This window comes from Scyliorhinus canicula, chromosome 15 (assembly GCF_902713615.1).
Source record: "Scyliorhinus canicula chromosome 15, sScyCan1.1, whole genome shotgun sequence".
Lineage (NCBI taxonomy): Eukaryota > Metazoa > Chordata > Chondrichthyes > Carcharhiniformes > Scyliorhinidae > Scyliorhinus > Scyliorhinus canicula.
The window spans coordinates 44914560-44938831 of NC_052160.1; the positions used below are offsets into that span (position 1 = coordinate 44914560).

A 24272-nucleotide genomic window follows, 5' to 3' on the forward strand; every position below is an offset into this window, starting at 1 on the left:
AAAAGTCTTTCCTGAAATTCCTCACCTGAGTGCGATTTATTGTTTGCTTCGGGCTGTGATAGAGAAGCCACAACCAACTGCGTGAGAGTAATTGCCGAATCCAGGGACACTGATTCCTGGAAGTAGAGGGGGAAAGAGGTTTAAGAGACACACGGGGCTCCAAGCTGACAGAACCTGCCTCAGTTCCACAAATGTTTCAGCTTCCATCAGAAGGACAATTCAACAAAACTAATGCCTGCTGCCCTGTCAAATTTAAACAGGAGCTCTCTCCACCAGCGAAACCCTTTTCCAAAGAGGGAATTTTATGACACATGTCCATTTCAAAAGTTCGCCATCCATATCACCTACAGAGAAGCAAAATCTGATGTTTTTGTTTTTTTCCAGTTCCCTCTAAAGTTGGTATGAGGCGGATGGGGAGGGGGCAGTGGTGGATATTTGTAATAGGGAGAGGGAGAGACAGAGAGAAGTTGACAGAGAGAGAGAAAAATAAGAAAAGAGAGACGGGATGAGGGTGGGAAGTACAGCCAGAAAGGGAAAAAGAAGAACGAAAGAGAAAAAGATTGTAAAGCACCCTTCATAACTTCAAGACATCAAGGAGTGCTTCACAGTCAATAAAGTATTTTGAGCTGTAGTCAGTCACTGTGGTAATGTAAGGAATAATAACAGAGAGATGCAGATGATGGAGATGCAGGCAAGGAGGAGAGGAAGGAGTAGTGAAAGAACTAAAAAAAATGCAGCAATAGGAACAAAAACAGGTAGCAGAGGAAAGTACAACAATAGATCGCAGATGGAGTTGAAATCAGAAACACCAATTACCTTGGGAGTTGCTTGGTGGACATGCAGATGGTCAGAGTCACCAGTGGATAGAGCCTGGATCCGCTGGCAGGCTTTCTGTAGCTTGTGGGTAATGAAAGCCTCCAAGTTGCAAAACTCTGTCTGACAGCGGCCACACTTGTGAACATCATGCTCTTCTGCAAAGAAGCTCTCAAGAGTTAGTGCAGCAAACATAACAACCTCACCACCCACCCAGAGACAATACAACACATATTACTCGAGTGAGACTGATAGGTTTTTGTTAAACAACGATATCAAAAGTTACAGAATAATTGGAGCCAAGGACATATCATCTATTATCTAAAAAGGCAGAACAGGCTTGAGGGATCAGATAGTCTTATTTCAACTTTTGCTGCATCATGTGTTAGATCAGGACTAGTAGCACTTGTGTTCCAAAAGGTTTGACCAACTTTATAAAATTATTTGAAGACACAAAAGGGCAGATAAGGGAAATACATTGGAAATTGAGGATATAAAATATTTGAAAATCCATAAGTTAATGCACAAAACACTTTATGGCAAAAGTAATATCACAGAGGATTATGGGAAATGTGGTGACCTGGATAGACAAATTGTTAAAGAATAGAAAGCAAACAATAGTGGTAGAATGAAGCTTTGGTTCTGCTGCAGAGGGGAGGAGTAATAAGTGTGACAGTGCAATAGTTATAGGAGATTCAATTGTAAGGCGAATAGACAGGCGTTTCTGTGGCTTCAAACGAGACTCCAGGCTGGTATGTTGCCTCCCTGGTGCTAGGGTCAAGGATGTCTTGGAGCAGGTACAGAACATTTTGGAGGGGGAGGGTGAACAGCCAGTGGTCGTGGTACACATCGGTACAAACAACACAAGTGAAAAAAAAGGGATGAGGTCCTAAAGGCAGAATACGAGGAGCTTGGAAGGAAGTTAGGAAATTGGACCTCAAAAGGTAGTGATCTCAGGATTACTACCAGTGCCACGTGCTAGTTAGAGTAGAAATGATAGGATATAGAGGATGAATACATGGCTGAAAAGATGGTGTCAGAGGGAGGGTTTCAGATTCCTGGGGCATTGGGACCGGTTCTGGGGGAGGTGGGACCTGTACAAACTGGACAGATTACACCTGGGCAGGACTGGAACAGATGTCCAAGGGGGGCTATTTGCTAGAGCGGTTGGGGAAGGTTTAAAGTAAAATGCCAGGTGGATGGGAACCTACGCAAGGAGTCAGAGAAAGAGGGAGCAAGGACAAAAGCAAAAGGTAGAAAAGTGAATAAGAAAAGTGATAGGTGGAGAAACCAAGGAGAAAATTCAAACAGTGCAGTAGAGAAAAATATTGGGAGCAAGACAAGCATTGTGAAAAAGACAAACTTAAAGGCTCTGTGCCTTAATGCACGGAACATTTGCAATAAAGTGGATGAACTAATCGCGCATAGATATAAATGGGTATGATATAATTGGGATTACGGAGACATGGCTGCAGGGTGAACAGGGATCAGAACTGAATGTCCTAGGGTTCTCAGTATTTAGGAAGGACAGGCATAAAAGAAAAGGTGGTGTGGCACTGCTGGTTAAAGAGGAAATTAACACAATAGTGAGAAAGGATATCAGTTCTGACAATGTGGAATCTGTATGGTGTAATGTGAGAGTACCTTTAAGCAAACGGGTGTTTAAGAAATGTACCTTTAAGAAATTGGTGTTTATCAGTGATGTCAGAGTGTGGGTGGAGCTGGGCTGTCTGTCAGCTTTTTACTTTCATTTTAGGCTGTTTGCTGCAGGGCATGTTTTAGTTTTGTTTTCAGTGTTGGAGCTGAAGTCAGACCAAGCAGGTGTACTGCTGTTCTCTCTGCCATCAAAAGACTATCTCTTGATCATTTGGTGAATTCAGAATTATAAATGTTTTCAGTAGTGACTTTAACCTGATGTGCTTCTGATAAAGGTTTTGTTTTTCAGTCGTATGGATGCTAAAAAGGAAAGCTTAAAGATTTACTTAGTGTTGTAGTCTTTGGGGGTTATTTGAATTGATGGTTGCTAAGATGTTCACTGTATGTTTTGAAAAGGTTAACTTAGAGTTCATAGAATAAACATTGTTTCTGCTCTACCACACCTATAGAGTGGGCCGTGTGCTCCCCATACCACAATCAAGTAAAAGTTGTGTGTCAGGTGAACTCCATGATACACTTTGGGGTTCTCTAAACCTTGGCCCATAACAATGGGTAGAGTTGAGAAATACCAAGGGACAAAAAACATTTGTGGATGTCATGTATAGTCCCCCAAACTGCCCTGGTGAGGTTGGGAATGGCATTAAACAAGAAATTAGTGATGTATGTAATAACGGAATATCAGTGATCATGGGTGATTTTAATCTTCACATAGATTGGGCAAATCAAGTTAGCCACAATGCTGTAGAGGATGAATTGCTGGAGTATATACGGGATGGCATTCTTGACCAATATATGGAGGAACAAACTAGAGAGCAGGCCATCTTAGACTGGGTACTGTGTAATGAGAAGGGAATTATTGCCAATCTGGCTGTACGAGACCCCTTGGGGATGAGCGACCATAACATGCTGGAATTTTTTATCACGTTGGAGAGTGAAGTAGTTGATTCGGAGACTAGGGTGCTGAATCTTATTAAAGGGAACTATGAGGCGCGAGTTGGCCTTGATAGATTGGGGAGAGTTACTTAAAGAGATGACAGTGGATAGACAATGGCAAACATTCAAGGAACGCATGGAGGAATTATTCATTCCTGTCTGACACAAAAGCATAGGGGGTAAGAGGGCCAATCCATGGCTTACAAAGGAAATTAGAAATAGTATCCGATCCAAGGAAGAAGCATACAGATTGGCCAAGAAAAATAATCGGTCTGAGGATTGGGAGCAGTTTAGAAATGTAGCCACCTGAGTTGGCCATTTCCCCACACAAAATGGAGAAACACAAAGACAGCAGGGAAAAATGGACAGTGTAACCAAACAAGCAGTTTTGCAGAGTTCCTGTGTATTCTGCCTGCAAAGAAAGCAGACAGCACTGATACCAGCAGTTATACATATTGATGAGCGATCCCCGGGAACAATAGCTACAACAATTAGCTACATTTAAGACACTCAATAGCAAGTCAGAAAGTCCGAAACAAAGGAGACAAATAAGCCAGGAAGAACCGCCCAGCGATCGAGAAACAGTCCCAGTATTGGGGAATTCAAACCAATCGATTGGTCTGGGATCCAATCGATTGGAAGTAAGCTCGGGTCTGCCCAAAAGGGCGCGAAGCCCCTGGGACCTATAAAAGACAGGTCCTAAGTTCAGTTCACTCTCTTAGCCGGCCCTCCCAGCAGAACATCTTAGCAGCTCTCGAAGAACTTGACCATAAGAAGGATGCCTGGCCAACTGCTGCACCATCAAGTAAGTGTCCAGTCAATGCACGCTACGAGATAGATGCTCCTGACCCCTTAGTCCATACCAGCTGGAAGCCTGCAGACTCAGGATCAAGCAAGAGGCCATTGTTCCCTGACCCAGCGGGTTCCCTTATCCAGATAAGTATTGGCCTGTTAGTGGTAGGAATAGCCTAGTCTTTTAGTATTATATGCATGAGTAGCGATTAACTGTGTATTAATAAACGTGTCTTGATTTGAACCTTACTAATTGGTGTATTGAGTCATTGATCTGAACTTGAACCTCGTGGTGGTATCATAAGGATACCTGGCGAATCTAGAGCTAAGTAATAAAACAGAGCCAATTGAGTGTAAAGCACACTCACCAGAACGAGCAACAGAATACAGCAAAGAAGGACAAAGGGATTGATTAAGAAGGTGAAAGTACAGTACGAAAGGATGCTTGCAGGGAACATAAAGACTGACACTAAGAGTTTATGCAGATATGTGAAGAGAAAGAGATTGGTAAAGTGAAATGTAGGCCCATTGCAGACAGAAAGAGGGGAATGAATAAAAAGGGACAAAGAAATGGCTGAGCAATTAAATACATACTTTGGTTCTGTCTTCACAAATGAGGACACAAATCATATCCCAGAAATGTTGGAGAATGAAAGGTTTAGTGAGAGGAAAGAACTGAGGGAGATCAACATTAGTAGAGAAATGGTGCTGGGAAAACTGATGGCGGATAAATCCCCAGGGCCTGAGAATCTGCATCCCAGGGTGCTTAAGGAGGTGGCGCTGGAGATAGTGAATGCATTAGTGGTCATCTTCCAGGATTCTAGAGAGTCTGGAACTGTCCCTGCAGATTGGAGGGTAGCTCACGTCACTCCGATATTCAAAAAGGGAGGTAGATAAAAAGCAGGGAATTATAGAATTAACTAACATCGGTAGTGGGGAAAATGCTTGAATCCATTATCAAGGACTTTATAGCGGAAGATTTAGAAAGTAGTGGCAGGATCAGTCAGTCAGCATGGATTTATGAAGGGAAAATCATGCTTGACAAATCCGTTGGAATTCTTTGAAGAGGTAATCAGTACTGTCAATAAGGGAAGCCAGTCGATGTGGTATATTTGGACTTTCAGAAGGCGTTTGACAAAGTCCCGCATAAGAGATTATTGTGCAAAATTAAAGCGCATGGGATTGGGGGAAATGTACTGAGGTGGATAGAAAACTGGTTGGCAGAGAGGAAACAAAGAGTAGGGATTAATGGGTCCTTTTCAAATTGGCAGGCAGTAACCACAGGGGTACCACAGGGATCGGTGCTGGGACCCCAGCTTTTCACAATATATATTAATGATTTGGATGAGGGAATAAAATATAACATCTCAAAGTTTGCAGTTGATACCAATTTAGGTGGGAGGGTGAAAATGTGACGAGGATGCAGGGATCCTACAGCAAGATCTGGACAGGTTGGGCGAGTGGGCAAACCAATGGCAGATGCGGTATAATTTGGATAAGTGTGAGGTTATTCATTTTGAAAGCAGAAACAGGAAGGCAGATTACTACCTGAATGGTTGTAAATTGGGAGAGGGGAGTGTGCAGCGGGACCTGGGTGTCTTTGTGCACCATTCTCTGAAGGTAAGCATGCAGGTACAGCAGGCGGTAAAGAAGGCGAATGGTATGTTGGTCTTCATTGCAAGAGGTTTCGAGTATAGAAGTAGGGATGTGTTGCTGCAATTGTACAGTGCCTTGGTGAGGCCACACTTGGAGTATTGTGTGCAGTTTTGGTCTTCTCTGAGGAAGGATGTTCTTGCTCTCGAGGGAGTGCAGCGAAGGTTTACCAGACTGATCCCAGGGATGGCAGGACTGTCATATGAGGAGAGAGTGACTAGGTCGGTGTTGTTCTCGCTGGAGTTCAGAAGAATGAGGGGAATCTCATACAGATTTATAAAATTCTAACAGGGCTAGACAGGGTAGATGCAGGGAAGATGTTACCAATGATAGGTGTGTCCAGAACCAGGGGTTACAGCCTGAGGATTCAGGGTAAACCATTTTGGACAGAGATAAGGTTTAGCACAGGGCTAAAGAGCTGGCTTTTAAAGCAGACCAAGGCAGGCCAGCAGCACGGTTCAAATTCCCGTACCAGCCTCCCCAAACAGGCGCCGGAATGTGGCGACTTGGGTCTTTTCACAGTAACTTCATTTGAAGTCTTCTTGTGACAATAAGCAATTTTCATTTTCATAAGGAGACACTTCTTCGCACAAAGAGTGGTGAGCCTGTGGAATTCATTATCACAGGAAGTAGTTGATGCTAAAACTTTGAATATATTCAAGAGGCGGCTGGATATAGCACTTGGAGAGAATGGGAATAAAAGGCTATGGGGAGAAAGCAGGATTAGGCTATTGAGTTGGATGATCAGCCATGATCGTGATGAATGGCGGAGCAGGCTCGAAGGGCCAAAAGGCCTACTCCTGCTCCTATCTTCTATGTATCTATGTATGTATCTATGGATTGGAAATCCATTGGACTGGACAGGACTGGTATGTGATGCTTCAGAGGTTAAGTAAGAACTTTATTTATTATATATGCAAAAATGTTCTGAACTTGGGGATTGAGGGAACAATATTGAAATGAGCTGATGCCTGCAAATTGGGAGGCATTGTAAATTAGGCAGATTGTAAAAATCTACAAGGCATTGGTGGGATAATAGGATGAGTAGGTAGATGCCAGATTCAGTTTAATGTGGAATATATTGAGGTCAATTATTTTGAATGCACTGATAGGTAAGGGAAATAGTTTTTTGAAAGGCAAGATTTTAACTGGTATACTGGAACAGTGGATTTTGCTAATCAGATGCACCTAAAACAAAAATCATGTGATTGTTCATTTATTCACAGCGAGGGGACTTGTGGCGGTTGTTTTGTGCATGCATTTTAAAATATACTTCCATTGATCATAAAGCACTTTGGGATGTTCCAGGATCTCCTGTACCATTGCTTCTGATGAGTGAGAGGATACTTAATTGCAATGGAGGAGGCTACTAACCAGGTGTGACCAGCAGATATAACAGGAAGTGTGACATTTACTGTATGCGACATATCTTCTGAGAGTGCAATTTCAGACATTGGAGCTATTTCAGACCTGTTTCTTACAATACGCACCACCCTATCTCTGGTATGATCTCAAGCGAGACCATTAATTTGTAAAAACAAATGTGAAAACCTGGTTATGAACTGAAAGAATTATGCCACAAGGTTTCACATTTTATACAAAAATGTTTTGCAGTACAAAAGTTAAACAAAGCAAAGGCCACTAACTTATTGTTATATACGTTATATACAAGGGCAGCACGGTAGCACAAGAGGCTAGCACTGTGGCTTCACAGCCCCAGGATCCCAGGTTCTATTCCCCGCTGGGTCACTGTCTGTGTGGAGTCTGCACGTTCTCCCCATGTCTGCGTGGGTTTCCTCCGGATGCTCCGGTTTCCTCCCACAGTCCAAAGACGTGCAGGTTAGGTGGATTGGCCATGATAAACTGCCCTTAGTGCCCAAAAAGGTTAGGAGTTATTGGGTTACGGGGATAGGGTGGCAGTGAGGGCTTAAGTGGGTCGGTGCAGACTCGATGGGCCAAATGGCCTCCTTCTGCACTGTATGTTCTCTGTTCTACTTAAGTCCGAAAATCTCATCAGTACACTCCTTGTTCTACTGTTATACTTCGCGTGGTCTTGAGGGTTTATTAATTTCTCCTGGGACCAAACCAAGGTGTGCTTCAACTCTTAGGAATTCACTTTGATCTTCCTCCCTGTTCCTGTTATTCGTCGAACGACGATTTCTTGGAATCCTTCCATTAGCATCCAGCTAGGTGACCCTTCAACTCTCTTTTTAAGGAGCTCATGATTCTGGACACCCAAGTTCAAGTGCGGGCCTCAGTGCTTTCTTGCTCAGTCACTCCAAAATGAGAAAACCCCTTTGTTTTTTGATACCCCTTTTGCTGCTGGTCCAGAGCTTCTGCCAAATTCTCTCCTTGCTTCTCAAAGTTGCTCCTCGGACCGAACTATAACTGATGACAGCTTTCTCTTTCTGCGAATTTCCAAGAAGTACCTGCTCTAGTCATAAATTCAATGTTTGAAAAACCACAACAGATATAACCAAAACTAGTACATCCCTGCATCCCCATGGCAACGTGCCTACCCCCAGGATGTCCAAGATGGAGATTTCAACTAATTAACTTCATCTTCCAAAATATGCCCTTTGATCCAAAAAATATATAGATTTTTAAAGACTTTCCCTTGTTTACCAGTCGCTTTCCAATCTTCCTATGATCTGAGAAATGACATGAATAAGGTAAACATCTCATCTCCACCAAGACTCCCATTATCCAGTATTTTCCGACTTTAAAAAATAAATAAGTTTAGAGTACCCAATTCATTTTTTTCAATTAAGGGGCAATTCACCTACCCCACACATCTTTGGATTGTGGGGGCAAAACCCAAGCAAACACGGGGAAAATGTGCAAACTTCACACGGACAGTGACCCAGAGCCGGGATCGAACCTGGGACCTCGGCGCCGTGAGGCAGTAGTGCTAACTACTGCGCTACCATGCTGCCCTAGTATTTTTCCACTTTAACCCTGCCTTTAATTTTTTTCAATAATAAATTTAGAGTACCCAATTCATTTTTTCCAATTAAGGGTCAATTTAGCGTGGCCAATCCACCTACCCTGCACATCTTTTGGATTGTGGGGGCGAAACCCACGCAAACACAGGGAGAATATGTAAACTCCACATGGACAGTGACCCAGAGCCGGATCAAACCTGGGACCTCGGTGCCGTGAGCAACTGTGCTAACCACTGTGCCACCATGCTTTCCCTACCCTGCCTTTATTAAATAAAAACAGGCCATCTTTGAATTGCAGTCACTTTAAATCTGTTTACCAACCTCACAAACCAGGTGCTTCCATTACCTTATTTTAAAAACTTCAATTCCGAAACTAAATGCTAAATTCCCCGAGTGTCCAAAGATGTGCAGGTTAGGTTACAGAGATAGGGCAGTGCGGGCTGGGAAGTTGGCCTAGGTAGAGTGTTTTTTTGGAGGGTCGGTGCCGACTCGATGGGCCGAATGGCTTCCTTCTGCACTGTAGTGAGACTGTGATTCTAAAAGTTATATTTCTAGAACAATGAATCACAAAATTAGACATTTTCACAACACTCTCCCAGCCTCTTCCCTTGTAATCTTTGTTACTTGCTTCTAAAAATTGTTAAAAGCGATATACAATAATCAATTGGTTACAATCCCTATCTGGACTCATCTATACCTTGGCTCTTGTTATATTTACCTCTATCTATGAAGCAATTTGGAGCATTTTACTCCATTTAAAGGCACTATAATTAAAGGTTGTGCATAAACACACATCTTACTCTTTACCAAAAAAGATTTGACATCCAGTCACACAAGGAGACATGAAGATGACCAAAAGCTTGATTTGAAAGAGCATCTTAAAGGAGAAGAGAGAGACAGATTTAGGGAGGGGACTCAAGGGTTTGAGCTATAAGCAACTGAAGACACAGCTGCCAGCAGTGGGGTGAAGAAAATGCGGAATGCACACAGTTAACCTGCCATAAACTGGCATGGCCAGAGTTAGAGGAAAATGATGTATCCACTACTTCTGCCCCAAGGTCAGGAAAAAACAGCAGAATATGCCTGGCTGGCTTTTTGGTTTGAAAGTAAAGCATGATCAGTTCAAACTTTTAAAGACATTAGGTTCCTCAATGTACTGCTCAAGCGAAGTTAACCGATACAAGCAAACCAGATCATACTAAATAAGATAAATGTTATTCTGAGGAGGTGAATCGGTCTCAGAGCCACAAAGTTGAATTACTATTCAGTCAATGGATGGTAGGTTCATGGTCAGATGCCACAAAGAAATGTTTGGTTTACTTTCTAATAACAAACATTATATGAAAAATCAGTCGCCTCCTGTGTGAATAAGATATTTTGAATTGTGGGTGGCTCATCCATTCATTTTAAATAATCTTCCTTCTTTTGTTGCATTCAGGGATTTGAGACTAAGGAGCCATAATTCCAAGCTCACTTGCATCAAATTTGGGGGGTACCCCAAAGATGTGCTGGGGAACCCTTCTCTGAACTTTACAGGTAAGGGTTTGCACAGCATTTTCCCAGAAGTGCAAACTTCTCTGGACAATTGCCCTGCATTGGTAACCACCCTAAAACACAATTTAAATCTTTAACTTCAGATGGTGCCGCCAGGGTTACACCAATAGTTACTCTAGCCTCTTCTAACTTCTGGATAACTATTGTACTCATCCAGACCATTCTCCAAGAGACCCTCTTCACCCCCCTCCATGGGGCTCCCACCACATCCCCAACAGAGCTCTTTCCATTTCCACATCCCTAATCCCCCACCCCCGGGACTCCCCCACATCCCTGGTCCCCACCCCTGGACACACACCCCCCCCCCCTGGACACACCCCCCCCCCCCCCCAACCCAACATCCCCGACCCCTCTTCTCCCACGGGATTCCCTCCACATTCCCAACCCACCCTTTTACAGGACTCCCGCCATATCCCTGACCTCTTCCCCAAGGGATGCCCCCACATCCATGACCCCCCCCCCAGGACACCCCTCTACAAACCTGACTATGCACCCAACATTTTTCCAAACCATCCCAACCCCCTCCAAGCATTAGCCCCCACTGCCCTGGCCACCCACCCCGTGACCTATCTTGACCACCCGCCCGCGCCCCCCCCCCTCCAAATCTCCAACCGCAGCCCCCCCCGCAGCTAGTTGAGTTTTAAGGTAGTTGAGGTTTTAAGAAACAATTGCTGAGGAATGGTACAGCAATGACATAGCAATAAACCAAGTTAAAAATGAGAAAGTCACCAGTGGCTGCCATGCAGCATGCAGAAACCAGCCTGTCATTGGCTGACCAGACTGAGCATTTTTTGAAATTAAGTCCAGCAAGTTTTGAGGCTGAACCATTATCTGCACTACGAGGACATGGCAGACCATTCAAAAATAGCTCACAGGCCACATCCTTGGACAAGCCTGCCCTAGACACTTACCTTCTCTTTGGCCTGTCAATTTCACTACACTGTTTAAACCTAGCTGTTTTATGGCAGCCAGTGCAGTAAAAAAAAGGGGGTATGGCCTCCTTTAATCCACTGGAGCTGGACTGCACTGGAGCATGCAAGGAGTCTTTTGATGCACGCTCCAAGCAGCACTGGCCGTCAAAGGTTTCAGCGCAGTTTTCAAGACCAGGTAAGAAGGTTGGAACAGTTAGACCACAGCATGCAGGTGTGATTCCATCTCCATTTTCAAATTGTGCATTTTGTCTCTAGTTTGAACTATTATCTTTGCTTGATTATAGATTAATTATAAAACCTTTTGGGCATCTGGAAGGTGTAAGTGGATAGGAGATTCAAAACTGAACTGTTCTTCTTGTTCCATTACTGGAGGTATGGGGTAATTACAGAATGACAAGGCGGCAAACTTGCATTTATTTTGGCAGCTCAAAGCGCTTTCCAGCCAATTAATTACTTTTTGAAGTACAGTCACTGTTGTAATGTAGGAAATGTAGTAGCTAATTTGCAGTAGCTATTTTGCGCTCAGCAAACTCCCGCAAGCAGTAATGTGATATGGGCTAGATAGTCTGTTATTTGTGGTGTGGATTGAAGGATAAATATTGGCCAGGACATCACGGATAGCTTCCCTACTCATTTCTGAAATAGTTCCAATGGCATCTTTTACGTTCATCCAAGCCTCAGTTAAACCTCCCATCCAGAAGACGGTAGTACTGACAGTGCAATGCTCCCAGTTATATACACATATTCACACAGGTTGACATTTTTATTGTAAAAGTTGACAGTGTAACATGAAAAGTAGGATTTGTAGACAGCAATTTTGCAGATACAAGGTCTTTTGAAAATTATATTATGGTTATTGCCCTCTCCCTCCCCTCCTTTTTAAAAAATAAACTTAGAGTACCCAATTATTTTTTCCCCAATTAAAGGGCAATTTAGCGTGGCTAATCCACCTACCCTGCACGTCTTTGGGTTGTGGGAGGTGAGTCCCATGCAGACACGGGGAGAATGTGCAAACTCCACACGGACAGTGGCCCGGGGCCAGTATCGAACAGTGGGTAGCACTGTCGCTTCACAGCACCAGGGTCCCAAGTTCCATTCCCGGTTTGGGTCCGTCTGTGCGGAGTCTGCACATTCTCCCATGTCTGCATGGGTTTCCTCTGGGTGCTCTGGTTTCCTCCCACAAGTCCCAAAAGACATGCTTGATAGGTGAATTGGGCATTCTAAATTCTCTCTCCGTGTATCTGCCAGAATGTGGCGACTAAGGGCTTTTCATAACTTCATTGCAGTGTTAATGTAAGCCTACTTGAGACAATAAAGATTATTATTATTAAGTCCTCAGCAGCAGAGCTAACCACTGTGCCACCCCATATCCTTTATTTCCAATGCTGAATTTTTAAATCTTACTCAAGTTGTTGCCAACATAGTACTTGGAAGGTTTCTGCCTTCAGTTGCATTTCCAGTGACCACCATCTGCCATGATCTAGGCCTAACTGGCTGTGGCCACTATACCTGTAAAAATGGTGGACGGTATGGGGTGAAGCTAAGAGAGGGAAATAGAGATAGGAGATGGGAGCATGTTTTACAATATAAACTTAAGTGCTGAAATGTACTAACACTAAGGTGGCCTTGTAGGCTCAAATGTAGAGTATTGCAACTGGAAATTCATCAGGAGGTTAAAAAGCCAATGAACCCACCATTCAGGACTGCTTATGCTATATGTATGAATTGCACACTAATGTCAATGGAGATAGGAGAGGGGGAATGGAGGCGAGCATGCAGGTAGAAGTGGCACAAAGAACAAAGGTGGAGTGGGCAGAGGGCACATAGGGGGGTATAAATACAGGCAGGCAGAGAGGCAGGAGTGGGCACAGACTAAAGTAGAGCTGGGCTCAGGGAGCAGAGAGAGGGCAAGAGGGTGAGTGGATAGGAAGTGGGCATGGGGACGGCGATCGAGACTAGGCTTGGGGACTCTTGGTGGAGACTCAGGGTTAAGTATCAGCCGGTAACGAGATGCAGCGGGTCCCACTTGAATTGACCGCCTTTCAACCTCCGGACTTGCCTTACTGACCCTGGCCTTTACTAAGACTTGACCGCCTCCGGCCCAGATGGCCCAAGAAAGATCTGGACCCGAGGCCGGAGCCGAGCCAGGGCATCGCGTTACCTTCCTCGCCGACGCCGCTCGGGGCCACCACAGGCTGCCTCTCTGCCGTATTCTCGGAATTCATCAGGACTTCCTCTCCCTTGTCGCAAGGAGCAAAATGGCGGGTTTACGACCTGCCGCCAAGGGTGGAGCCAGCGGAGGATAGTGCGCGCGTTACTGCGACTGCGCGGCGCATTGTACACTGGGAGATGTAGTCCATTAACTCTGCGCAACGTGGTCCAAGTTATCATTTTCAACCTACTTCAAAATTAGATGTTGAGTGGGTGGGGATGGGATCTTAGCTAAGTTCCCATGTATGTTTCACACCTGATCAAAATTAATGGGATCGTATGAATTATAGAAGTGGCTATAGAGTTCAATTGTTCAGATTTTTCTCCTGCATATAAAATGAAATGAAATGAAAATCGCTTATTGTCACGAGTAGGCTTCAATGAAGTTACTGTGAAAAGCCCCTAGTCGCCACATTCCGGCGCCTGTCCGGGGAGGCTGGTACGGGAATCGAACAATGACCCTGAGATTAACCCCCACCCCATTAACTGAGCGACTGGGACTGCAAAAACATTTGCTGGGCAGGAGGAAAAGTTGAACAGTTTCCATATTTGCTCTTTCAGATGTTATGGTCTGTGTCTCATTGGGCAGCATGGTAGCACAGTGGTTAGCACAGTTACTTCACAGCTCCAGGGTCCCAGGTTTGTTTCCTGGCTTGGATCACTGTCTGTGCGGAGTCTGCACGTTCTCCCCGTGTCTGCGTGGGTTTCCTCTGGGTGCTCCGGTTTCCTCCCACAGTCCAAAGATGTGCAGGTTAGGTGGACTGGCCATGCTAAATTGCCCTTCGTGTCCAAAAAGGTTAGGTGGGTGTGGTAAACACCACTAGTGATATATTGTATGTATTACAGCACTGCCCGTATATTGCAGGTACTACGATAAATCCCTGCCTGCTGGCTCCTCCCAGCAGGCGGTGTATAAAAGTGTGTGCTCTCCTGCGCTTCTGCCATTCTGGTTCCAGCTGCAGGAGGCACAACATCTTGTGCAATAAAGCCTCGATTGTTTCACCAATCTCGTCTCGTGGTAATTGACGGTACATCAGTTTATTGCACAAGATTTTTAAAAGATGGACTTCCTAATCAAGCCTGATCGTCTGCAGCTGAACCCTCACGCAGCCAACGCCACGTCCACCTTCGACCACTGGCTAGCCTGCTTCGAAGACTATCTCAGAGCAGCCACTGAAGAACTCTTGGATCCACAGAAGCTCCATGTCCTCTACTCACGGGTGAGCCCTGAAATGTTTCCCCTCATCCGGGATGCACCCACCTATTCGGACGCGATGACGCTCCGATGACGCTCCTAAAGGGACATTATGTTAAACCAGTGAATCAAGTGTACACCAGGCACCTCCTGGCCACGAGATGGCAACTTCCCGGGGAGACTCTGGACGATTTCTTGCAGGCCCTACAGATCCTCGGTAGGAACTGTGACTGCCAGGCAGTTTCGGCAGTCCAACACACCAAACTATTAATCAGAGACGCTTATGTCATGGGTATGAAGTCAACGTACGCCCGCCAGCGACTATTGGAAGGGGGTATGCTCGATTTTGCAGAGACTAGGCAGCTTGCTAATTCACTAGAAGTGGCCTCCCGTGGGCACAGTGGGTTAGGCCTGCTGCCTCACAGCGCCGAGGTCCCAGGTTCGATCCCGGCTCTGGGTCACTGTCCGTGTGGAGTTTGCACATTCTCCCCGTGTCTGCGGGTTTCGCCCCCACAACCCAAAGATGTGTAGGCTAGGTGGATTGGCCACGCTAAATTGCCCCTTAATTAGAAAAAATGAATTGGGTACTCTAAATTTATTTTTAAAAAAGATGTGGCCTCCCATAATCTGGAGGCCTACACCCCCTACCACGCAGCACCCCCGTCGGGATCGTGGGCCCCACCAGCTGCCGACTCCAGCTCACCACAAGCCTGCGGCACGCGGCAGCCAGTCAACTCTGGGGGGGCCCCCAAGTGTTATTTTTGTGGACAGGGTGAACACCCAAGGCAGTGCTGCCCGCCGCGGAGCGCGACCTGCAACGGGTGTGGGAAGAAGGGACACTTTTACGTTTGCCAGGCCCGGTCGGTCGCCGCTGTTTCCAGGCCCGGCATTTCTACACCCCCCACGGCGACCCAGGGGCGCTGCCATCTTTGATGCCGCCCGCCATGTGCGCCCCCTGGGCACTGCCACCTTCGCCATTTTGGCCCGCGCCTCAGGAACCGTGCTCGTCTGGCTGTTCGCTACCTACTGATACCTCCACCAACGCTGATCAGCCCGGGACCTCCCAGCATCTTCTGCAGCTCGCCTCTATCACCCTGGATCAGTCTCGGCCCCGCAACCTCGCGACTGCTACGACGACGGTGAAGCTCAACGGGCACGAGACGACCTGCCTCTTTGACTCCGGGAGCACAGAGAGGTTCATCCACTCTGCTACAGTAAGGCGCTGCTCCCTCCCGGTACACCCAATCACCCAGAAAATCTCCATGGCCTCCGGATCCCATTCCGTTGAAATCCGGGGTACTGTGTCAAGACCCTCACCGTTCAGGGCATTGAGTTCAGCAACCTCAGGCTCTAAGTCCTCCCCCACCTCTGTGCTGCCCTGTTACTAGGCCTTGGACTTTCAATGCCATCTCCAAAGCCTTACTTTGAAATTCCGCGGGAGGACCCCCCCCCCCCCCCCCCCCCCGCCGTCCGTCTGCGACACTTAAGGTTGATCCACCTTCACTGTTTGCGAACTTTTGTTCTTTGTTCACCCCGGACTGCAAACCCGTCGCCACCAGGAGCAGATGGTACAGTGCCAGGACAGGACCTTCATCAGGTTGGAGGTCCAACAGCTTCTGCGGGAGGGGATCATGGAGGCCAGCAACAACCCCTGGAGAGCTCAAGTAGTGAGAGTGAAGAATGGGGAGAAGCACAGGATGGTCATTGACTGCAGTCAGACCATCAACCGGTACACGCAGCTCGACGCGTACCCCCTCCCATGCATATCTGACATGGTCAATCAGATTGCACAGTATCGAGTCTTCTCCACAGTTGACTTGAAGTCCGCCTACCAACAGCTCCCCATCCACCCGGAGGACCGCTAATACACTGGGTTCAAAGCAGATGGCCGCCTCTAACACTTCCTTAGAGTTCCCTTCGGCGTCACCAATGGGGTCTCGGTCTTCCAGCGAGAGATGGACCGAACGGTTGACCAGTATAGGCTGCGGGTCACCTTCCCGTACCTAGATAATGTCACCATCTGCGGGAAGAACGTCAGCAAGAACATGATGCAAACCTCCAAAAATTCCTCCATACCGCCAAACTCCTTAACCTCACATACAATAAGGAAAAATGCGTGTTCCGCACCAACTGCTTAGCCATCCTTGGCTACGTAGTGGAAAATGGAGTCCTAGGACCCGACCCCGACCGCATGCGTCCCCTCCTGGAACTCCCCCTCTCCCACTGCGCCAAGGTCCTGAAACGATGCCTGGGGTTTTTCCTCGTATTAAGCCCAGTGGGTCTCGAATTATGCGGACAAGGCCCGCCCACTCATCAAATCCACAGTTTTCCCCCTGACGGCTGAGGCCGCCCGCCAGGCCTTCAACCACATTGCCAAGGCCACGATGCACGCAGCAGATGAGACCCTCCCCTTTCAGGTGGAGAGCGATGCATTGGACGTAGCTCTGGCCGCCACCCTCAACCAAGCAGGCAGACCCGTGGCTTTTTCCCGCACCCTCCATGCCTCCGAAATTCGGCACTCCTCTGTCGAAAAGGAGGCCCAAGCCATTGTGGAAGCTGTGTGATATTGGAGGCATTACCTGGCCGGCAGGAGATTCACTCTCCTCACTGACCAATGGTCGGTTGCCTTCATGTTTAACAATACACAGTGGGGCAAGATCAAAATGACAACATCTTGAGGTGGAGGATCGAGCTCACCACCTATCACGATGAGATCTTGTGTCGACCGGGGAAACTCAAATGGGCCCCCCGATGCCCTATCCCGCGGCGGTACATGTGTCAACGCACAAGTAGACCGACTCCAGGCTTTCCACTATGACCTCTGCCATCTGGGGGTCACCAGGGTCTTCCATTTTGTCAAGGCCTGCAACCTGCCCTACTCCACTGAGGAGGTCAGGACCGTAACCAGAGACTGCCAAGTCTGCGCAGAGTGCAAGCCGCACTTCTACCGGCCAGATAGAGCGCACCTGCGGAAGGCCTCCCGCCCCTTTGAGTGCCTCAGCATGGACTTCAAAGGGCCCCTCCCCTCCACTGACCGCAATGTGTATTTCCTCAACGTAATTGACGAGCACTCCGGGTTCCCCTTTGCCATCCCATGCCCTGACATGACTACTGCCACGGTCATTAAAGCCCTGCACAGCATCTTCACTCTGGTCAGTTTCCCCACCTACATCCACAGTGATCGGGGATCCTCTTTCATGAGTGATGAGCTGTGTCAGTTCCTGCTCAGCAAGGGCATCGCCTCGAGCAGGACGACCAGCTACAACCCCCGTGGAAAAGGGCAGGTGGAGAGGGAGAACAGGACGGTCTGAAAGGCCGTCCTGCTGGCCCTTTGGTCTAGAAATCTCCCGCTGACAGGAGGTCCTCCCCGACGCGTTCCACTCCATCCGGTCGCTCCTCTGCACCGCCACTAATGAGACCCCTCACGAACATGTGTTTGCCTTCCCCAGGAAGTCCACCTCCGGGGTGTCCCTCCCAACATGGCTGACAGTTCCTGGACCCGCCCTCCTCTGGAAGCACGTGCGGAGCCATAAATTGGATCCCTTGGTCGGGAAAGTCCACCTCCTCCATGCAAACCCGCAGTACGCCTACGTGGCACACCCCAACGGGCGCCAGGACACAGTCTCCCTCCGGGACCTGGCAGCTGCTGGGTCCCCACCCATGACCCCCGACCTGACACCGCTCCCCCCCCCCCCCCCCCCAGTTGCCTCTTTCACCCCTGTGCCACCCACCCTCCTTCCAGCGAACCTCACCGCAGCCCCCACCCCAGCAGGATCCGTCCTCCTACTGGATCCACTCAGGGGTGACGAGGACAACACACTCCCGGAGTCGCAGGTGACCACGTCGGTGCCCACATCACCACCATGACTGAGGCGATCGCGGCAGAGGGTCAAAGCCCCCAACAGACTGAATTTGTAATGTTTTCATCACCCCCGCCGGATTCTTTTTTTAAACAGGGGGTGAATGTGGTAAACACCATTTAGTGATATACTGTATGTATTACGGCACTGCCTGTATATTGCATGTACTACGGTAAATCCCTGCCTGCTGGCTCCTCCCAGCAGGCAGCGTATAAAAGTATATGTTCTCCTGTGCTGCTTCCATTCTGGTTCCAGCTGCAGGAGGCACAACATCTTGTGCAATAAAGCCTTGATTGTTTCACCATTCTCGTCTCGTGGTAATTGACGGTAGATCAGTGGGATTACTGGGTTATGGGTGTAGTCTTAAATGGGGTGCTAATTCCAAGGGCCGGTGCAGACTTGATGGGCCGAATGGCCTACTTCTGCATTGTAAATTCTATGTGTAGCACAAGGTTGCCAAGAGGTCCTGAAGTGTGCTAAAGCCATTAGCATATATTCATTGCCGAGTCAATGAAGTCTGCTGGCTCAGCCACGCTAATAAGATAAAAGGTGTTATATTTGCCACATTGCTGTTTTCCTGCCGTCTTTTACTCAACTTGGGCATAACAGCTGAAACTTTTGCAATGCGCATCGCAGCGTTGTGTGACAGTTGCTGGTAATTACGAAGCCGAGACATGTGAATGCATCAAAACCTCCAGCATCACACAATCGGGGGTGGGACAGTGGTTAACACTGCTATCTCACAGCTCCAGGGACACGGGTTCAATGCCCACCTAGGGTGACTCTGTGGAGTTTGCACATTCTCTGCATGTCTGCGTGGGTTTTCTCCGGTGCTCCGGTTTCCTCCCACACTCCAAAGAAGAGCAAGGTAAATTGGCCATGCTAAATTGCCTATTAGTGTCCAAAAGGTTAGGCTGGTTTCCAGGGATAGGGTGCTCCTTCCAAGGGCTGGTGCAGACTCAATGGGCCGAAGGGCCTCCTGCATTGTAAATTTCATGATCAGTGCTAATTGGTGGTAGTATGGAGACATTCATCATCCTGATGCGGGTGGTCGAAATAAACTCTATAGGTATAAGAGTGTGTCCATTTGCCGGTGAAAGTGTTCCTCAGTAATGGAATCCTGGGTGTTGATCTACTGGCTTTTCTGTTGATTGCCATTATTCTGTAGGAATAATGTTTCCAAAGTCCTGATGGAGATGTTAATTCATTGTAAATGGATATTAATTCACGTAAAATAGCACGTCATAACTGTAGTTTGTGTATATAAAGATGAGTTGAGGGAATTCCTAGATGTGGTTTGGGCAAATGGGGAGAGTTTGGGGACCAGTGAACTGGTTTGAGGAACTAGCGTGGAGTGTTGAGATGGGATGGGAGGGGAGGGGAGGAAGGAGGTTATATTGGGATCAGTCTGGCTATTTTGCTGCTTTAAGGGCGGGGTGGTCATAGGAGGAGGAGGAGGAGGAGGAGGGGCGGGCCTATGCCAGGGGACTGCATCTTCACCATGGCCGCTGGTTGCGTTCACTTGTCGGGGCCTCTTTGCTCTCAGGTTGTGGCCTCAGTCGATGCTCTGCTGTTTGACTGCGATGGGGTGCTGTGGAAAGGGGAGAGCCCGATCCCCGGGGCTGTGCAGCTGATTAACCGGCTGCAGGAGCGGGGGAAGCGGGTTTTCTTCCTGACCAACAACAGCACCAAGAGCCGGCAGATGTACGGGGAGAAGCTGCGGGGCCTGGGCTTCGAGGCTCGGCCTGAACAGGTCTTTGGCACCGCGCCCTGCGCCGCCCTTTACCTGCGGCAAGAGGCCAGGCTCCAAGGCTCCGTCTACCTGATCGGCGGCGCGGCCCTCCGCGGGGAGCTGCAGGCCCAGGGCATCGCCTGCTCCGGCTCCGGCTCCGGGCCCGAGCACACTTCCGGGCCCATGCACGATTGGGCGGCCGAGCCCCTCGATCCCGCTGTGGGCGCCGTGCTGGTCGGCTTCGACGAGCATTTCACTTACATGAAGCTGTGCCGGGCCGCCCGCTACCTGCGGAATCCCGCCTGCATCTTCCTGGCCACAAATACCGACACCCTGCTTCCGCTGGAGGGAGGCGGCATCCCGGGTAAGGAGGGGAGAGAGAAGCATTGACAGGATGTTTCACGTTTGGTGAAGTTTTATACAAGGATACTTTGTGTTGTTGTACCTAGTTAATTCCTGGTATTTTGGAGATTGGATTGGATTGTCTAATCCTGAATCTGTAACAATGAATGAACAGCAAAATTGGTGTATCAGTTAGCTGGTGAAAATTAGATTAGTTAATTAATTGAGTATGTCTAAGTAAAACACTACACCAGTATTAAGTGCCTTGGACTAGGAAATTAAAAGGCAAGTGCATTATTGTGCTCCATTCATCTGGCAGCAGGACATCATTGGTTCCTACAGCTAATGTTTGTCTGGCTAGGGGCTCAGTTGTGTCCACTTATAATGTCTCTGTCAATTACTGCTTATTGGTTACCATGTACCATTGTACTGATTACCAAAGGCCAGCAGATGCACAGGGAGAAGCTTTTGGGTGGGGGGGGGCTGAAGAATCTCACAAACCCTATAGTACAGAGGGAGGCCATTTGGCCCATCAAGACTGCACCAATCCTCTGAAAGAGCACCCTACCTAAAACCACAGCCCCACCCCATCCCCGTAATCCCACTTCTTTTTAGACACGATAAGGACCAATTTAGTTAGCATAGCCAATCCACCTAACCTGCACATCTTTGGACCGTGGGAGGAAACCACACAGACATGGTGAGAACATACAAACTCCACACAGACCATCACCCAAAGCTGGAATTGAACCCTGGTCCGGGCTCAGGCTTAACAGGTCTTTTGCACTACATCATGTGCCGCACTCTGCCAGCAGCATAAATCAGTACAGTATGGGACTATGGGTGGATATACTTTGAAATTTACAGTCAGGAAAAGAGCAGCTCGTACTTCAAGTCAGCCACACTCATGATGGTTGGAGCATGATGATTAGACACTTCTCAGCCCTAACCTGCCACATGGTGGCAGAAAACTGATTGGCAGACAGGAAAGAAAGAGTAGGAATTAACAGGTCTTTTTCCAAATGGCAGGCAGTGATTAGTGGAGTACTGCAGGGATCGGTGCTGGGACCCCAGCGATTAGTGGAGTACTGCAGGGATCGGTGCTGGGACCCCAGCGATTAGTGGAGTACTGCAGGGATCGGTGCTGGGACCCCAGCGATTAGTGGAGTACTGCAGGGATCGGTGCTGGGACCCCAGCTATTCACAATATATAGTAATGATTTATATGAGGGAGCGAAATGTAATATTGCCAGATTTGCAGATGAGACAAAGTTTGGTGGGAGGCTGAGCTGTGAGGAGGATGCATAGATCCTTCAATGTGATTTGGACAAGTTGAGTGAGTTAGGGTAGTTTGGATAAATGTGAGGTTATCCACTTTGGTTGCAAAAATGGGAAGGCAGACTATTATCTGAATGGCCATAAGAGGGGAATGTGCAAGAGACCTGTACACCAGTTGCTGAAGGTAAGCATGCAAATTGTATGTTGTCCTTCATTGCGAGGGGATTCGAGTACAGGAGCAGTGATGCCTTGTTGCAATTATAAGGGCCTTGGTGAGGCCACACCTGGAATATTGTGTGCAGTTTTGGTCTCCTTATCTCAGTAAGGATGTTCTTGTTCTAGAGGGAGTGCAGCAAAGGTCTGCCAGACTGATTTCTGGGATGGCAGGATGAATATGATTCTATGTATGAGGAGAGATTGAGTCAGTTAGGATTGTATTCGTTGGAGTTCAGAGGCTTGAGGTGGAATGTCAGAAACGTAGGAAATTCGAACAGGACTAGACAGGGTAGATGGAAGAAGGATGTTCCCGATGGTGGGGTTGTCCAGAACCAGGGCTCACTGTCTTGAGGATATCGGGTAGACCATTTCAGACAGATGAGAAATGTCTTCACCCAGAGAATGGTGAGCCTGTGGAATTCGTTTCCACAGAAAGTAGTTGAGGCCAAATTATGTTTTCAAGAAGCAGTGAGATATAGCACTTGGAGACAAAGGGAATCGAAGGATATGGGGGAAAGGCAGAATTAGGCTACTGAATTGGATGATCAGCCAAGATCATAATGAATGGTGGAGCAGGCTTGAAGGGCCGAATGGCCTCTTCCTGCTCATTTTCTATGTAGACTCCTGGGAGAGGCAAAAACTCTGGACTAATAAAGGAGAAAAAATAACATCCTTATTCAGGTACGGGGAAATTTCTCTCTGACCCTTTGCATAATTGTAACCAGTTCAGAACCCTGGATCAAGTGTTAGTTATATAGCCATGTGCCTTCTAAATGATTAAATCTGGCACCTGAGAGAAGAAGCTGGTGCAGTGTGCATGTTGCATGATTTTAAGCCACGATATTTTGGTCACAAAAAAGCCATAAAAGAATAAGCAAAATAAGCAGAGCAGGGCTCAATTACTAAGATTCCTATGGTACAAATCATTCATTACAGCTTCAACGACAACATTGTCATGTTGGGAACGTCAGGAGCTTTTGCAAGTTGTGACAGTTCTTACAGTGGGGTGAAGATCTTTTCCATGGTAATTTTAACCTCTCTTCACTGACCACCTAATTGTGTCCTTCACAATCTTGCACTAAAGCTGCTGTGCTTCCAGAGTTATCCTCTAAACTCGTGTCATAGATGATGACAATACCTTGACATTAACCCTTTTCTCTCCTCTCCACAGGCACAGGCTGCTTGGTGAAGGCAGTCGAAGCAGCAGCGAATCGCACCGCTCATGTCATCGGCAAGCCCAGCACCTTTATGTTTGAGTGTATGGTGAAAGAGCATGGCGTCGATCTGAACAGGACAATCATGGTGGGAGATCGACTGGACACCGACATCCTCATGGGGTCTAACTGTGGCCTTCGCACCATCCTGACTCTGACTGGTGTTTCCACCCTGGAAGAGGTGAGGGCACATCAGGAAAGTGATGCCTCCGACCGCCACAAGCTAGTTCCCAACTATTATGTGGACAGCATAGCTGACTTGCTTCCAGCACTTGATTGACAAAAGCAGAGCATCCTGCTGTTTTAATGAATGGATTTAAATTTATCTTGAGTTATCCTTTGTACTGTACAATCGCTGTAATATTCTGAATACCTCTGCAGTGGCAAGTGTTAAATGTTCTTGTGTAAAGTTTATTTAAGTGACTGTAACAATCATGCTGCTGTCTGTCCTGAATGAGGCTGCAACAAAGTTGTGTTTCAGTGACAGACCAGATGCTGTTACTCATGATATGGCAGCATGGTGCCTGCTTGGCGGAGAGGTGGTTGACACCATGTCTGTTAATGACACTGTTTGCTAGGGTACAGTAATGCTGGTCTTTCTGTATTCTACAAGATGCTTTGAGACAATAGATCAAAATAAAATATTATTGTTCTTCAGTTGTAGTGCTGTAGCATTTGATTAAGTCCTGGAATGGATTGTGCTTTACAGTTCAAATTAGTTGGATCATAGAAATGACAAAATTGAGGATGGCAGTCTTGTCACAGTGTGGCAGTTCTGCATTGTCAGTAGCACATTTAAACTAGAGGCCCATTTCAGTAACTGACCTTCTGTTCTAAATGCTGTCAATCCTGAAATAGTAACAGGAGCTTTAGTTCTGCTTCAAATCTGCACCTGGTGACCTTAGCTTTGATGATAGGAAATGGGCTGTGCTCCAAGGCTGGATAT

At 47.3% G+C, this 24272-nt stretch overlaps 2 protein-coding genes across 3 annotated transcripts in view; one reads left to right on the forward strand and one right to left on the reverse strand.

Moving 5' to 3' along the window:
- e4f1 (E4F transcription factor 1) overlaps positions 1 to 13544 on the reverse strand; it is a 45006-nt gene extending 31462 nt beyond the window's left edge. The window contains exons 1-3 of one of the 2 annotated variants that reach the window (XM_038820140.1): positions 13440 to 13544; positions 817 to 971; positions 26 to 116 (exon numbers count right to left, since the gene is read on the reverse strand). In XM_038820140.1, the coding sequence (XP_038676068.1) occupies positions 26 to 116; positions 817 to 971; positions 13440 to 13503 (310 nt within the window). In that variant the 5' untranslated portion in view covers positions 13504 to 13544. Of the gene's footprint in view, positions 1 to 25; positions 117 to 816; positions 972 to 13346 lie in introns of both variants that reach the window. The other variant, XM_038820139.1, reaches the window with a different exon arrangement.
- A 6450-nt stretch (positions 13545 to 19994) lies between these two features.
- Positions 19995 to 23983, forward strand: LOC119978779 (phosphoglycolate phosphatase). The gene is made up of 2 exons (XM_038820650.1): positions 19995 to 20640; positions 23284 to 23983. The coding sequence occupies exons 1-2, from the start codon at positions 20022 to 20024 to the stop codon at positions 23604 to 23606; spliced, it is 942 nt and encodes a 313-aa protein (XP_038676578.1). The 5' UTR covers positions 19995 to 20021; the 3' UTR covers positions 23607 to 23983.
- The last annotated feature ends 289 nt before the right edge of the window (positions 23984 to 24272 follow it).

Excerpts from the sequence above, each read along its gene's own strand:
- LOC119978779 (XM_038820650.1), top strand. The coding sequence starts at position 20,022 with ATGCCAGGGGACTGCATCTTCACCATGGCCGCTGGTTGCGTTCACTTG. Across the intron at positions 20,641-23,283 it reads GGAGGGAGGCGGCATCCCGG|GCACAGGCTGCTTGGTGAAG; the intron begins GTAAGGAGGGGA and ends TCCTCTCCACAG.